The 17,351-nt window shown below is 45.9% G+C and overlaps 1 protein-coding gene across 1 annotated transcript in view; it reads left to right on the top strand.

Annotated features, from left to right (window-relative positions):
- The window catches only part of LOC120022285 (receptor-type tyrosine-protein phosphatase U-like), a 139,766-nt gene that overhangs the window by 34,132 nt on the left and 88,283 nt on the right, over positions 1 to 17,351 (top strand). Inside the window, exons 5-8 of the mRNA XM_038966186.1 lie at positions 12,117 to 12,288; positions 13,521 to 13,699; positions 13,915 to 14,029; positions 16,726 to 17,046. Of these exons, the coding sequence (XP_038822114.1) occupies positions 12,117 to 12,288; positions 13,521 to 13,699; positions 13,915 to 14,029; positions 16,726 to 17,046 (787 nt within the window). The remainder of the gene's footprint in view (positions 1 to 12,116; positions 12,289 to 13,520; positions 13,700 to 13,914; positions 14,030 to 16,725; positions 17,047 to 17,351) is intronic.

The raw sequence follows: 17,351 nt of genomic DNA, 5'->3' as shown, positions 1-17,351 counted from the left end.
GATGGAGGAAAGAGTATAGACTGATGGAGAAGATAGTACAGACTGATAGAGGAGAGAGTACAGACTGAAGGAGAAGAGAGTACAGACAGACTGATGGAGAAGAGAGTACAGACTGAAGGAGAAGAGAATACAGACAGACTGATGGAGAAGAGAGTACAGACTTTTGGAGAAGGGAGTATAGACTGATGGAGGAGAGAGTACAGACTGGTGGAGGAGAGAGTACAGACAGACTGATGGAGAAGAGAGTACAGACTGAAGGAGAAGAGAATACAGACAGACTGATGGAGAAGAGAGTACAGACTTTTGGAGAAGGGAGTATAGACTGATGGAGGAGAGAGTACAGACTGGTGGAGGAGAGAGTACAGACAGACTGATGGAGGAGAGAGTACAGACAGACTGATGGAGGAGAGCGTACAGACTGATGGAGGAGAGAGTACAGACTGATGGAGGAGAGAGTACAGACAGACAGATGGAGGAGAGAGTACAGACATACTGATGGAGAAGGGAGTATAGACTGATGGAGGAGAGAGTACAGACTGATGGAGGAGAGAGTACAGACTGATGGAGGAGAGAGTACAGACTGATGGAGGAGAGAGTACAGACTGATGGAGGAGAGAGTACAGACTAATGGAGGAGAGAGTATAGACTGATGGAGAAGATAGTACAGACTGATGGAGGAGAGAGTACAGACTGATGGAGAAAATAGTACAGACAGACTGATGGAGAAGAGAGTACAGGCTGATGGAGTTGAGAGTACAGACTGATGGAGGATTGAGTACAGACTGTTGGAGGATAGAGTATAGACTGATGGAGGGTTGAGTACAGACTGTTGGAGGAGAGAGTACAGACTGAAGGAGAAGAGAATACAGACTGATGGAGGAGAGAGTACAGACTGATGGAGGAGAGAGTACAGACTGATGGAGGAGAGAGTACAGACTGATGGAGGAGAGAGTACAGACTGATGGAGGAGAGCGTATTGACTGATGGAGAAGATAGTATAGACTGATGGAGAAGATAGTACAGACTGATGGAGGAGAGAGTACAGACTGATGGAGAAAATAGTACAGACAGACTGATGGAGAAGAGAGTACAGGCTGATGGAGTTGAGAGTACAGACTGATGGAGGATTGAGTACAGACTGTTGGAGGATAGAGTATAGACTGATGGAGGATTGAGTACAGACTGTTGGAGGAGAGAGTACAGACTGAAGGAGAAGAGAATACAGACTGATGGAGGAGAGAGTACAGACTGATGGAGGAGAGAGTACAGACTGATGGAGGAGAGAGTACAGACTGATGGAGGAGAGAGTACAGACTGATGGAGGAGAGCGTATTGACTGATGGAGAAGATAGTATAGACTGATGGAGAAGATAGTACAGACTGATGGAGGAGAGAGTACAGACTGATGGAGGAGAGCGTATTGACTGATGGAGAACATAGTATAGACTGATGGAGGAGAGAGTACAGACTGATGGAGGAGAAGAGAGTACAGACAGACTTTTGGAGAAGGGAGTATAGACTGATGGAGGAGAGAGTACAGACTGATGGAGGAGAGAGTACCGACTGATGGAGAAGAGAGTACAGACAGACTGATGGAGAAGAGCGTACAGACAGACTGATGGAGAAGGGAGTATAGACTGATGGAGAAGGGAGTACAGACTGATGGAGGAGAGAGTACAGACAGACTGATGGAGAAGGGAGTATAGACTGATGGAGGAGAGAGTACAGACTGATGGAGGAGAGAGTACAGACTGATGGAGAAAATAGTACAGACAGACTGATGGAGAAGAGAGTACAGACAGGCTGATGGAGGAGAGAGTACAGACTGATGGAGGAGAGAGTACAGACTGATGGAGGAGAGAGTACAAACTGATGGAGGAGAGAGTACAGACTGATGGAGGAGAGAGTACAGACTGATGGAGGAAAGAGTATAGACTGATGGAGAAGATAGTACAGACTGATAGAGGAGAGAGTACAGACTGAAGGAGAAGAGAGTACAGACAGACTGATGGAGAAGAGAGTACAGACTGAAGGAGAAGAGAATACAGACAGACTGATGTAGAAGAGAGTACAGACTTTTGGAGAAGGGAGTATAGACTGATGGAGGAGAGAGTACAGACTGGTGGAGGAGAGAGTACAGACAGACTGATGGAGAAGAGAGTACAGACTGAAGGAGAAGAGAATACAGACAGACTGATGGAGAAGAGAGTACAGACTTTTGGAGAAGGGAGTATAGACTGATGGAGGAGAGAGTACAGACTGGTGGAGGAGAGAGTACAGACAGACTGATGGAGGAGAGAGTACAGACAGACTGATGGAGGAGAGCGTACAGACTGATGGAGGAGAGTGTACAGACTGATGGAGGAGAGAGTACAGACAGACAGATGGAGGAGAGAGTACAGACATACTGATGGAGAAGGGAGTATAGACTGATGGAGGAGAGAGTACAGACTGATGGAGGAGAGAGTACAGACTGATGGAGGAGAGAGTACAGACTGATGGAGGAGAGAGTACAGACTGATGGAGGAGAGAGTACAGACTGATGGAGGAGAGAGTATAGACTGATGGAGGAGAGAGTACAGACTGATGAATGAGAGAGTACAGACTGATGGAGGATAGAGTACAGACTGATGGAGGATAGAGTACAGACTGATGGAGGATAGAGTACAGACTGATGGAGGATAGAGTATAGACTGATGGAGGAGAGTACAGACTGACGGAGGAGAGAGCACAGACTGATGGGAGAGAGAGTACAGACTGAAGGGGAAGAGAGTATAGACTGATGGAGAAGAGAGTACAGACTGAAGGAGAAGAGAGTACAGACAGGCTGATGGAGAAGAGAGTACAGACTTTTTGAGAAGGGAGTATAGACTGATGGAGGAGAGAGTACAGACTGATGGAGAAGAGAGTACAGACGGATGGAGGAGAGAGCACAGACTGATGGAGGAGAGAGCACAGACTGATGGGAGAGAGAGTACAGACTGATGGAGGAGAGAGTACAGACTGATGAAGGATAGAGTACAGACTGTTGGAGGATAGAGTACAGACTGATGGAGGATAGAGTACAGACTGAAGGAGAAGAGAGTACAGACTGAAGGAGAAGAGAGTACAGACTGATGGAGGAGAGAGTACAGACTGATGGAGGAGAGAGTACAGACTGATGGAGGAGAGAGTACAGACTGACTGATTGCCCCTGGGCCCAGCTATTATGCTCTCCTTCAGGCTTAAAGATGGAATCCTCATCAGGGAAAACAGAGCCATTCTCCGCCCCATGGCTGTTGTTATAGTTTTGTTGATTAATTAACATATAATATAATTTCATGAAATCACAAGTCCAATACAGCAAATGAAAGATAAACATCTTGTGAATCCAGCCATCATTTCCGATTTTTAAAATGTTTTACAGCGAAAACACAATATGTATTTATATTAGCTAACCACAATAGCCAAACACACAACGGCATATTTTCACCATGTTTCCACCGCATAGGTAGCCTTCACAAAACCCACAAATAGAGATAAAATTAATCACTAACCTTGAACAACTTCATCAGATGATAGTCTTATAACATCATGTTATACAATACATTTATGTTTTGTTCGAAAATGTGCATATTTATAGCTACAAATCCTGGTTTTACATTGTAGCCACCATCACAAATAGCACCAAAGCAGCCAGAATAATTACAGAGAGCAACGTGAAATACATAAATACTCATCATAAAACATTTATGAAAAATACATGGTGTACAGCAAATGAAAGATAAACATCTTGTGAATCCAGCCAATATTTCAGATTTTTTAAGTGTTTTACAGCGAAAACACAATATAGAATTATATTAGCTCATCACAATAGCCAAACACACAAAGCTATTTATCCACCGCCAGCATAGATTTCACGAAAACAGCAATATAGATAAAATTAATCACTAACCTTTGGACAACTTCATCAGATGACAGTCTTATAACATCATGTTATACAATACATTTATGTTTTGTTCGAAAATGTGCATATTTAGAGCTGCAAATCGTGGTTATACATTGTGAATATGTAGCAACAATTCACCAAAATCTCCGGAGATATTTTGGACAGTCACCTAATCTAATCAAAGAACTCATCATAAACTTTACTAAAAAATACATGTTGTACAGCAAATGAAAGATACACTGGTTCTTAATGCAACCGCTGTGTTAGATTTAAAAAAATAACTTTACTACAACATACAAAATGCATTATTGTGAGACAGCGCTCACATATTCTCTGCCCTGTTGGATTCTACATATTCCACAGAAATACGAAATAACATCATAAATTGTGTCTTACTTTTGCTGAGCTTCCATCAGAATGTTGTGCAAGGAGTCCTTGGTCCAGAATAAATCGTTGTTTGGGTTTAGAATGTCCATTTCTTCTGTCGAATTAGCAACCTTGGCTAGCCATGTGGCGCGAACATGCCCATCTTCTCTTGGCGCAAAGAACGGAAAATTCCAAAAGTCCCAATAAACGTTGAATAAACTGATCAAACTCGGTTGAAAAATCCTACTTTATGATGTTTTTCTCATATGTATCAAATAAAATCAGAGCCAGAGATATTCGCCGTGTATACCGAACGCTTTTCAGAAGACAATGTGGAGCTCCTTCGCACGCCGTGGAAAACTGACAAAAGGGCTGACCTGTCACTCCAAAAGCTCTTATTCGGCCTCAGATCAAGCTAGACACCCCATTCAACCTTCCACTGCCTGTTGACATCTAGTGGAAGGCGTATGAAGTGCATACATATCGATAAATAAAAGCCAGTTGAATAGGCAGGCCCTGAAACAGAGCCTCGTTTTCTGATTTTTCACTTCCTGTATGGAAGTTTGCTGCCAAATGAGTTCTGTTTTACTCACAGATATAATTCAAACAGTTTTAGAAACTTCTGAGTGTTTTCTATCCAATAGTAATAATAATATGGATATTGTATGATCTAGAACAGAGTACGAGGCCATTTAATTTGGGCATGATTTTTTCCAAAGTGAAAACAGCGCCCCCCTATTGACAAGAAGTTTTAAGCAGAGGGGAGTGTTGCGTAGCGTGGTAAAAAAAAATGCGTTACATATGCTGATGTTCTATCAAGCGCACAATGTTGTTTACTGTTACTTCTTTGTTGTTGGAATATTGCAAACAGACTTGGCAGTTTCACCATCAAGGATTCCAGATTTATAAATGCATAGAAGTGTGCTGTTCTTTTTATGAGGTCTGATATATCCTTCAGTGAATTAAAGATAGACCCAGCAGTATGACATCATGAAACACAGAGGGCCGGGTCCCTGCATACAGACTACTGTTTGTGTGGCCTTTTGGTTTGCTAGTTGATAGTTACTCATATTCCTTCATGAAGTGATCTTTCCAAATGGTTTACATTTCTGCTGCATGAATTTGAGCTAATATTAGTTAACTGGAACCTGGGTCTGAAAGCCTCCACTCTCTCTCTGCATCGTTGAAGCTAAGTGCCTTTGAAAAGATAGATGAGGCAAGAAGGAGGGAAGGAGGGAAGACGACGCATTCCTCCATTTTCTTTCCGTCTCCTCTCCTCCTCTCTTTCTTTCTTCTGTATTGAGGTATTTTGTATCCAAAGCCTCTCCTCTTTCAAGAGTTCAACAACCTGCCATTTTAATCCTTTCTGTTGTTTTCTGACGCAGACACAGACAAACACATACACGCAGTCTCACACGCACAACCAGGCCCACACACACACTGTTTGGGGTGGTGTCAGATACACATATTTCACTTGTGCATGTAAAAACAATCACCACTGCTGCATATGTTGCCACTGTTTGAATTACAAAAAGTATTTTTTTTAGAACGAGCAGCGCTCATAAATGCGTTAGTGACACAAGCACAGGGAAAAGGCAACAAGCAGCTTGCCGGTAGCTAGAGCACCAGATCCATGAGAAGGTTTTATCTAGTGTACCGCTATGTCCTACGACCGGTGATGGGTGTGGATGTCTGGTTCGGGTCCCAGGCTCCCAATGACTATCATGAATATTTATTTACAAGTTCATCGCAATTTGCTCTTTAGCGCTATCTGTTTAGTACCTGATGGAGGACACCCAGAAGACCTGTGCAATTCAGCACCCCAGGATGGTCCATTTACTTTGTTCTGTGAAAATCATGTGATGAAATCCTGCAATTTCATTGCTGCTGTCGCCCCCAATAGCAAGCAATGTAATAGCTGGCAATACAATCCAAGCCTGGGCAGAGCAGTAGTTAACTGAACAGCTTGTTTTGAACAATATCATTTTGAACAGTAAAATGTACACAAATTAACAAATTAACAACACATTGAATTATATATTTTGTTGAAAAATACAACAACATCAAAAATATGTATTGTTTTCTTTTTTTGACCAATCACAAGTGGGGCACGCCCCTAATGCTCTAATGGACGGGCCGCCCTGGTTGAAGTGCATCTCTTCTACAAGGATGCATGACAGTACTAACACCCATATTGGATTGAACACGTTTTACACAATACACATATGGTGAACTGAGCTATAGTCTCCCAGTTGAAACCAGATTCCAACGTTTGCTCTGACTCTTTACTCAGGAAGTTTAGAACGGATTGGTAACAGCAGGGAGGAACAATTGTCACACCCTGACCATAGTTTGCTTTGTATGTTTTATGTTTTGGTTGGTCAGGGTGTGATCTGTGTGGGCATTCTATGTTGTATGTCTGGTTTATGTCTATTTCTGTGTTTGGCCTGATATGGTTCTCAATCAGAGACAGGTGTTTTGCGTTGTCTCTGATTGGGAACCATATTTAGGTAGCCTGTTTTGTAGTGTGTTTGGTGGGTGATTGTTCCTGTTTGTGTGTTCATCTGGTCTGTGTTCACTAGTTCGGGACTGTAGCGTCTTCGGTTCTTTCTGTCAGTTTGTTGTTTTTGTTCGTTGTTTAAGTAGCCTATTAAAATATGGATTATCATCACGCTGCAGTTTGGTCCTCCTCTCTTTCACCCGAAGACAGCCGTTACAGAATCACCCACCAACCAAGGACCAAGCAGCGTGGTAACGGGCAGGAGCTGGAGAGGCAGCGATGTCAGGATTTCTGGACATTGGAGGAGAGAGAAGTGAGGGATTTGCTGGTTTGGTGCATGAGGCACGAAATCCGCCCGACGGAGCGTATCGGGGGTTTGATGTCACCTGAGTCAGCTCTCCAAACTCGTCCTGAGGTGCGTGCTAGCCGTCTGGTGAAGACTGTGCCAGCCCCACGCACCATGCCTCCTGTGCGCCTCCCTAGCCCTGCACGTCCTGTGCCAGCTCAGCGCACCAGCTCTCATGTGGCAGCCCCACGTACTAGCTCTCCTGTGGCAGCCCCACGCACCAGCCCTCCGGTGCCGGCGCCACGTACCAGGCCTCCAGTTCCAGCACCACGCACTCGTCTTGAGGTGCGTGTCCTCAGCCCAGTACCACCAGTGCCAACACTACGCACCATGCTTCCTGTGCGTCTCCAGAGCCCTGTAAGCCTTGTTTCTCCTCCCCGCACTCGCCCAGTGGTGCGTGTCCCCAGTCCGGTACCACCAGTTCCGGCACCACGCACCAGGCCTACTGTGCGCCTCCAGGGTCCAGTATGCCCTGTTCCTGCTCCCCGCACTCGCCCAGTGGTGCGTGTCCCCAGTCCGGTACCACCAGATCCGGCACCACGCACCAGGCCTACTGTGCGCCTACAGGGTCCAGTATGCCCTGTTCCTGCTCCCCGCACTCGCCCAGTGGTGCGTGTCCCCAGTCCGGTACCACCAGATCCAGCACCACGCACCAGGCCTACTGTGCGCCTCCAGGGTCCAGTATGCCCTGTTCCTGATCCCCGCACTAGCCTTGAGGTGCGTGTCCCCAGCCCGGTACCACCAGTTCCGGCACCACGCACCAGGCCTACAGTGCGCCTCGGCAAGCCTGAGCTGCCCGTCTGTACAGCGCCGCCTGAGCTGCCCGTCTGTCCAGCGCCGCCTGAGCTGCCCGTCTGTCCAGCGCCGCCTGAGCTGCCCGTCTGTCCAGCGCCGCCTGAGCCGCCCGTCTGTCCAGCGCCGCCTGAGCCGCCCGTCTGTCCAGAGCCGTCAGAGCCGCTCGCCAGTCCTAAGCCGCTAGAGCCGCCCGCCAGTCAGGAGCCGCCAGAGCTGCCCGCCAGTCAGGAGCCGCCAGAGCCGCCCGCCAGTCAGGAGCCGCCAGAGCCGCCCGCCAGTCAGGAGCCGCCAGAGCCGCTCGCCAGTCCTGAGCCGCTAGAGCCGCCCGCCAGTCAGGAGCCGCCAGAGCCGCCCGCCAGTCAGGAGCCGCCAGAGCTGCCCCTCAGTCATGAGCTGCCCTTCAGTCATGAGCTACCCCTCAGTCATGAGCTACCCCTCAGTCATGAGCTACCCCTCAGTCATGAGCTGCCCCTCAGTCATGTGCTGCCCCTCAGTCATGTGCTACCCCTCAGTCATGTGCTGCCCCTCAGTCCGGAGCTGCCTCTCAGTCCGGAGCTGCCCCTCAGTCCAGTGGGGTCATTTAGGAGGGTCGCCGTTCCTAGGAGGCCACGGAAGCGGGGATTGACTATGGTGGAGTGGGGGCCACGTCCAGCGCCAGAGCCGCCACCGCGGACAGATGCCCACCCAGACCCTCCCCTATAGGTTCAGGTTTTGCGGCCGGAGTCCGCACCTTGGGGGGGGGGGGGGGGGGGGGGGAGGGTACTGTCACACCCTGACCATAGTTTGCTTTGTATGTTTTATGTTTTGGTTGGTCAGGGTGTGATCTGTGTGGTCATTCTATGTTGTATGTCTGGTTTATGTCTATTTCTGTGTTTGGCCTGATATGGTTCTCAATCAGAGACAGGTGTTTTGCGTTGTCTCTGATTGGGAACCATATTTAGGTAGCCTGTTTTGTAGTGTGTGTGGTGGGTGATTGTTCCTGTTTGTGTGTTCATCTGGTCTGTGTTCACTAGTTCGGGACTGTAGCGTCTTCGGTTCTTTCTGTCAGTTTGTTGTTTTTGTTCGTTGTTTAAGTAGCCTATTAAAATATGGATTATCATCACGCTGCAGTTTGGTCCTCCTCTCTTTCACCCGAAGACAGCCGTTACAACAATATGTTTCCCCAACCCGTTATTGTCTTCTGTTTATGTATTAGCTGTGTACTGTTCCAATCTTAACACCATGTTTCTCTGTTTTTCTCCCCTCAACTCTGTAATTGTGTGTGTGTGTGTGCATGCGCGTGTTTCTCTCTTATTCTCATTAACAGTAATTGCTACTTTCTGTTTGATCTCCTCTGCTGTGAGGGGACTCTCTCTAGACCTACTGAGTGTTTTCTCCTCACTCATTTGTGTGTTTAAATAGTCCAAACAAATTGTTTGCAGAATAATTCTTATTCAATTAATCTGTATTACCTTCTTTTGTCTTTCTATCAGAGAGTTTTACTTGTTCTGTTTCTGATTCTGTTTTGATCTTTAGACAACGTCAACATTTGTTTGTGTTCAGTTGGAAATCCTGAATTAATGAATGATTTACCACAGAAACTCATTATGGGGTGATATGGGGCTTAGGGGAAGAGAGGGGGAGAGATGGAAGACACACAGGTTTAATACTGGATGTTTTCATTTGTATGACAAGCTGTAGGATTGTCTGTTTGTTTTGACTGAATGAATGTACATTGAGATGTGATGGGGCTGTGCGTGCACACACACACACACACACACACACACACACACACACACACACACACACACACACACACACACACACACACACACACACACACACACACACCTACAGTAATTAAAATGTGATCCAACATTGGCTTATGGAAGTGAAAAACCCAATTATATACTTTTCACAACCACTAACATTGTCACTGAGGCAATAATCTATACATTTATGCTATATTACTCCCATAGGCAGTTTCATACTTTTGAGCAAATGTCCCCTCCCCCCAGACACTTACTGGTGAAAAGCATGAAGAGAAATGGGCTAGTTGATATAACATCCTGGACACATTATTCTGAGAGCGGAGCAGCATATAGCCTCCTGCACCTGGAAAAACTTCACGCTTTGTGTGTGTGTGTGTGACAGGCGACCCGTTGTCATTTCCTGTTCCCCTCGTTGATCCGAGCACTCTTGTGCCTCGAGCATATTAGTACGGGTTGTCTGCGTGTGGGCGTGTATTGATGTGTGTGACAGCTCTGTCAGCAGCCCGGCATGCAACCTCCCCGTGCCAAGATGTTAGCTATGACATATATCATGTATTTATTATCTCCACCACCCATGGTACCCTCATCTGTCCCTCATCGTCTCCCTGTCTCTCTCCTTCCTTCCAACTCACAATCCCATTATGGAGGGCTATATCTCATGGCCACACACATAGTAACAGTCAAAAGTTAGGACACACCTACTCATTCCAGGGTTTTCCTTTATTTGTAAAAAAAAATTTACGTCGTAGAATAATAGTGAAGACATCAAAACTATGAAATAACACATATGGAATCATGTAGTAACCAAAAAAGTGTTAAACAAATCAAAATATATTTCATATTTGAGATTCTTCAAATAGCCACCCTTTACCTTGATGACAGTTTTGCACAATCTTGGCATTCTCTCAACGAGCTTCATGAGGTAGTCACCTGGAATGCATTTAACAGGTGTGCCTTGTTAAAAGTACATTTGTGGAATATCTTTCCTTCTTAATGCGTTTGAGCCAATCAGTTGTGTTTTGTTTTGACAAGGTAGGTGTGGTATACAGAAGATAGCCCTATTTGGTAAAAGTCCAAGTCCATATTATGGCAAGAACAGCTCAAATAAGCATAGAGAAACAACAGTCAATCATTACTTTAAGTTATGATATTACTTTAAGACATGAAGTTCAGTCAACACACACACACACACACACAAACACACACACACACACACTTGGTCAATCACACAGGACACACACACATAAACACACATGTTAAAATGCACACACACTTAGAAAATATGAAACTGGTTCTCATGAGGACTGCCACAGGAAAGGAAGACCCAGAGTTACCTCTGCTGCAGAGGATAAGTTCATTAGAGTTACCAGCCTCAGAAATTGCAGCCCAAATAAATGCTTCACCGAGTTCAAGTAACAGGCACATCTTAACATCAACTGTTCAGACTGCGTGAGTCAGGTCTTCATGTTGCTGTAAAGAACCACTACTAAAGGACACCAATAAGAAGAAGATACTTTCTTGGTCCAAGAAACAAGAGCAATGGACGTTAGACTGGTGGAAATCTGTCCTTTGGTCTGATGAGTCCAAATTTGAGATTTTTGGTTCGAACTACCGTGTCTTTGTGAGACGCAGAGTAGGTGAACGGATGATCTCAGCATGTGTGGTTCACACATGAAGCATGGAGGAGGAGGTGTGGTGGTGCTTTGCTGGTGACACTGTCAGTGATTTATTTAGAATTCAAGGTACACTTAACTAGCATGGCTACCACAACATTCTGCAGCGATACGCCATCCCATTTGGTTTGCGCTTAGTGGGACTATCATTTGTTTTTCAAAAAGACAATGACCTAACACACCTACAGGCTGTGTAAGGGCTATTTGACCAAGAAGCAGAGTGATGGAGTGCTGCATCAGATGACCTGGCCTCCACAATCACCCGACCTCAACCCAATTGAGATGGTTTGGGATGAGTTGGACCGCAGAGTGAAGGAAAACCATTCAACAAATGCTCAGCATATGTGGGAACTCCTTCAACACTGTTGGAAATGCATTCCTCATGAAGCTGCTTGAGAGAATACCTAGAGTGTGCAAAGCTGTCATTAAAGCAATGGGTGGCTACTTTGAAGAATATAAAATATATTTTAGATGTCTTCACCATGTAGATAGTAGTAAAAATAAAGAAAAACCCTTGAATGAGTATGTGTGTCCAAACTTTTGACTGGTACTGTACATTATAATAAACATAACTGTCTGTGAAGGTTAGTTAGGGTAACCTGACTCTCTCTCTCTATGTGAATGTGTGTTGTGGGTGTTTTTATGGGCAGTGACAGAGGTGGTGTCTACACAGGTAAAGATGATCACCTGTGTATGGGTCAGTTAGCGTGACTCTCCCCCCCCCCCCACCCCTCTCTGTCTCTCTTTCTCTCTGCAGCGTCGTAACGGTGTGGTTGTGGCGGCATCCTCTATCCAGCGTCTGAGCCACAAGCGTCTCATGGCCACCTTCCAAGTGGAGGCTGAGAGAGGGGAGCAGGACCTGTATCGCTGCATCACAGAGTCCGCCCGCGGAGCTGCCGTGTCCAACTTCGCCGAGCTCATTGTCAGAGGTATAGTACGGCCAGTCCGTATAGTCATGTTTATGCAGTGTGTACAACATAGTATCGTAAATATGTGTCCGGTACACAGTGGAAACGTGTCTAGCTATTGACAATGTTATGTCGTATAATGTGTCTTTGTTTACACACACACACACACACACACACACACACACACACACACACACACACACACACACACACACACACACACACACACACACACACACACACACACACACACACACACACACACACACACACACACAAACGGCACGTTTGTCCTGTAGCACACTGCACCACACACCACCTCCCCTATGACACCTCCAACCGACCATGACACCTAGCTACCATTCTGGGATATCTTAATACCCTCCTCCATATGTCCTACCTCCGTCCCCACCCAACAACTTCCAACAGCTTCTCCTTATGTGAGACATGCACACAAGCACTGGCTCACTTAGTCAATCACATGGACACACACACACATAAACACACGTTAAAATGCACACACACATAGAACATAGCAAAATTTTCTCTCTTCTACGTTCTATTGTGGAAACACGTGGAAACAATCTTTCACCAATGTACATATGTTGTATACTCTGTGTCAACAGTGTTTTTCACTGAACATGTTGCTGTAATGTGTGTGTGCGTGTGTCTCTTTGTCTAACGTTGAAAGGACATGCAGAATTACTCACGCAAATAATTCACAGTTCATTATGGTGAAAATTGAACATTCCCTTCCCTTCAAGTGCCTCTCAGAAATCACAATCTTAAAAGATTGTGTGAGTCAACGCTCTAGCCGAGCAGAAAAAAATCTAGGGAAATTATAAACAAGAAAAGCATGAAACATGCCTTGTTTTGCTTTACGAGAGAAGAGAGTTGTTGCTTTTTCTGTGGAAATGCGAATGCCTTTTTTTGGCGTACAACTATGGAACACTGGATGTCATTTGTATCTCTGTTCATTTGACAACAATTTATGATGTTTTTATAATTAGCCGAATCACTTGAGGATAGAAAGGAGGAGTTGACAGACGGTAGACAGTGCTACTAAACCATTGTTTCAGTTATCTTGATAACTGTTCATTTCGTCAAGGACTGTATATGTCAACATCATCATATCGTGTAAAAGGCCTTTTGTTTTAACCTCCACTACGCCCCTGCAAGCACTCACTTAGTCATTCAAAAGTCCTCTGTATAACACTGTACTCTGGCCTCTCCCCCTTCCTTCACCCTGGTAGTGCCCCCCACCCCCATCGCTCCCCCCCAGCTGCTCCGGGCTGGCCCCACCTACCTGATCATTCAACTCAACACCAACTCCATCGTGGGGGATGGCCCCGTTATCCGCCGTGAGATCGAGTACCGGGCCAGCCAATCACCATGGTCGGAGACACACGGTGTGGGCTCGCTCACGTATAAGGTTTGTGTGTGTCTGCGTGTGTGTGTACGCGTAGAAGTTAATTTGCCGTTCAGCATTCTTTACAGGCTCTTAAAAACGGTTGTTATTAAAGAACTCTGAATTACTTTGCCGTTACAGTAAAAAAAAACATGAATGTTGAATAAACATTTGCTAAATGATATTCATGTCTTTGCTAAATATAAAAAAAACATTTTTTTACTCTGTTCTATTGTAAGGTGTGGCATCTGGAGCCGGACACAGAGTACCGTATCAGTGTTTTACTGACCCGACCAGGGGAGGGAGGCACAGGGGCGCCTGGACCCCCCCTGGTCAGCAGGACCAAGTGTGCAGGTGAGTTAGGGGGGCTGAACGGGTCTAAACCCAAACCTAGCTTCTGTTCTGTTCTATTCTGTTCTACTCTAGTCTACCCTTATCTATTCCCTTCCTTCAACTTTGTTTATCGCTTCAGGAACGGCACTGAGAGATCACATATAATAACATCCTCCATAACACCAGGACAACAACATTCAAACATATACTCTAATGGCCTGCTGTCCACCGGTTGAGAGGATGTGTGTGTGGATTATAGTGCTCAGTGGCTGATATATACGTAGGTACCTCTTTAGAAGCCGGTGTGTATGCATGGATAGGTACACCTAAATGATGTGTGTTGATTTAATTATATAGTAGAGTGAAGATCCTGCAACCTTCTCACAGCCACTACACTCCCCCTCACGTACACACCACACACACACACACACACTTATCTGTACTTACCCTCCCCAGCGCTCAGTGCTGATCTTTATGAAACAGCTCCCTGTAGATGTGTCAAGTAGACCCACATGACGTCGTGTCATCTATCATAGTCTCTGATCCTTCCTGTCACGAGGCTCCAGCCGCCCACCTCCTGTCTGCTCCCCATGCCCAGATCTGAGTCTCAATCTCGGGGGAGAGAGCAGAGAGAGCCCTTGTGACACTACACACTCTAGATCAGGGGTGTCAAGTCTAACTAATTTTGCCCCGGGAGCCGTGTTCGGACTTCAACAAGTTCCGGAGCGCGCAATGAATATTGGTTATATTTCCTTGCCGTAAAAATGTGCCCAAGTTTGTCCTCTATCCATTGTATTTGGAATTTACGATACTCCCTGACTGTCTAGTGATTTTTAGTGAGCAGGACAGTGGAGAAACTATAAATATAGGTCCATTTTGATTTCAACACAGTTGGTTTTAGTCAATTTAAAGTATATTTAGTTTGTTTCCCCATCTGTGGGTTGGATTGGAACCCCGCGTGGGCTGGATCCGGCCCGCGGACCGTATGTTTGACACTCATGCTGTAGATCAATCTGTCTCATATCCCCTCTTCCTGTCCAGCTCAGAAAGTTTTGGGCTAGAAGCAGCAGCAGCCCTTGCCTATAAAACACATTTATCTGGTGCTATTTTATATTCTTTTTTTATACAGCTACGTCCCCGGACAGAAGGCTTTTCATGAATCCCTCTCCAGTTTTAACTGATCTAGTATAGGGATAGGGGTTTGAAATAATTTCACTATTTGAATAGTATTATGAATTTGGTCGGATATCCGGATATTCAAAATACGTGTTTTCTTTTACTTACCTTTTTAACCAGAGCAATGCTGCGACATGTCGTCAGCTTACCTCACTCATTGCAGCAGAACAAAGAAGAGTACTAAATCTCTGCCCAACTTCTATTATCATTCTATGGTCTTTTGGGGAGGCACATTGAGCAAACTGAAAACATGGGCTAATTTCTTTTCTGACATGACGCGACTAGACCGTTCCCTCCCTCCATCTCTCCCCTCTGAGGCATAGATGTGTATTACCCAGCTTCTTCCTATAAACATCAGAGGCTTTAACCTCTCTTAACCCATGACAGTGACTCAATGATTGGTCCAACTGGCACTAACAGACCTCTCCCCCATCCCTCCTTTCTCTCTCTCCTGAGGCTGTGATTGTGTCTGTAACAGCATGTGACCTGTAGGTCGGAGGACAGCCAGGCTGATTGTGTTCATAGCAACAGTTGACCCCTGGTGAGAAGGTGTCCTCTCTTTTAGCTCACTGACACCATGGTTTAAGACAAGAGGAGGAGAGGAGATGAGCTGGAGCCAGCAGAGCCCAGAGTGGGCTGACAGCTAGTCTGACATAACCCTCCACCCCATCCGCCCCTCCGTCCACCCTCCTCTCTCTCCCGCCCCTGGCTTGTCCCTTTGATTAGTGTCATCAACGTGAGTCTGTGGGCCTGGACGTCTGTTGGCTGCTGTGGGGTTGGTTTGGGCTGCAGGGTGGCATGTTGCTGGACAGACAGACAGAGACAGGGAGGGCAGCCTGGGTGGGTGGTAGAGTGATTAATATAATGATGAGCCATGCTTTCATATAGCATCTTTCCTAATGGGGTTCTAGTCTGCAGAGGGTGCATCCCAAATGTCATATAGTGCACTACTTTTGACCAGGGCCCATGAGGAAGTAGTGCACTATTAGAGGGAATAAGTTGCCAGACACAACCCTATCTTAGCAGCCTCTGTGGCTGCGGTCTGGCAGGCATGATATGATCCTGTTGGACATTATCGTGGCAGGGACACGAGGATTCGTCACCCCAGTCTCACACATGCCATCAGTAATTAGCTAGTTCTATATCACATCATCTCAGCTCATAGGGCACTGTCTTTGGTCCTGGAGCTGAGCAGTCTGTACTCTGTAAGAATGAAGATATGAGTGAAATTATATAAAAAATGTGTTATTGTTGTACATCGCTCCCTCCTCCTCCCTTCTTCTCTCTCTCTCTCCAGGGTGCTTTAAAAAAAATTTTAAACAGCTTCCTGTGGTGAGTTTGGAATGTAAACATCGGAACTAACCGTCTGTCTCTTTCTCCATATCTTTCTATTTTTCTTCATCACTCCATCTCACACTGTCTTTCTATGTCTCTTTCTTTCTCTCTCTCTCTCTTTGTCTGTCTGTCTGTCTGTATCTCTCTCTCTCTCCTCTTCCACCCACCCCTCTCTCCTCCATCTCCCTCTCCCCTCCCCCTATCAGAGCCCATGCGTGCGTTGCGAGGCCTCACAGCCATAGAGATCCAGCCTCGTCAACTAGTCTTACAGTGGGAACCTCTGGGCTACAACCTGACGCGCTGCCACACCTACTCCGTCTCTCTCTGCTACCGTTACTCCACACCTGCAGGAGGCAGCGCAGGGAACAATGCCACAGTGAGGGAGTGTCTCTCCGTAGAGAGGAACCAATCACACTTCACCCTGAGGGACCTGCCCCCGTTCCGCTCCGTCCACGTCAGGCTGGCGCTGGAAAATCCAGAAGGCAAGAAAGAAGGCAGAGAGGTCACCTTTCAAACCGAGGAGGACAGTAAGTGGACTCTATTACCCAACATGCATTATAAAGTTGAAGTCTAGGGCAAGAAAGAGAGCAGAGAGGTCACCTTCCAGACTGAGAAAAACAGTGAGTGGACTCTATTACCCAGCATGCATTGTAGTTCATATGAAACCCAGAGAGTGTTGGACCCAAAAACGCAAATATTGACTTGCAGGATCAGCATAACTAAATGAAAGATCAGCCTTTTAAATGGAATCAGATGAAAAATGTATCAGTTCGAATCATGGCCACCAGCGAAATGGTGAGATGATTTTGCTTATCTTTCTATTAACATCTTC

Source organism: Salvelinus namaycush, chromosome 27 (assembly GCF_016432855.1).
Source record: "Salvelinus namaycush isolate Seneca chromosome 27, SaNama_1.0, whole genome shotgun sequence".
NCBI lineage: Eukaryota > Metazoa > Chordata > Actinopteri > Salmoniformes > Salmonidae > Salvelinus > Salvelinus namaycush.
Note: the sequence above shows the minus strand (reverse complement) of the source record. Positions and strands in the feature narration are given on the sequence as shown.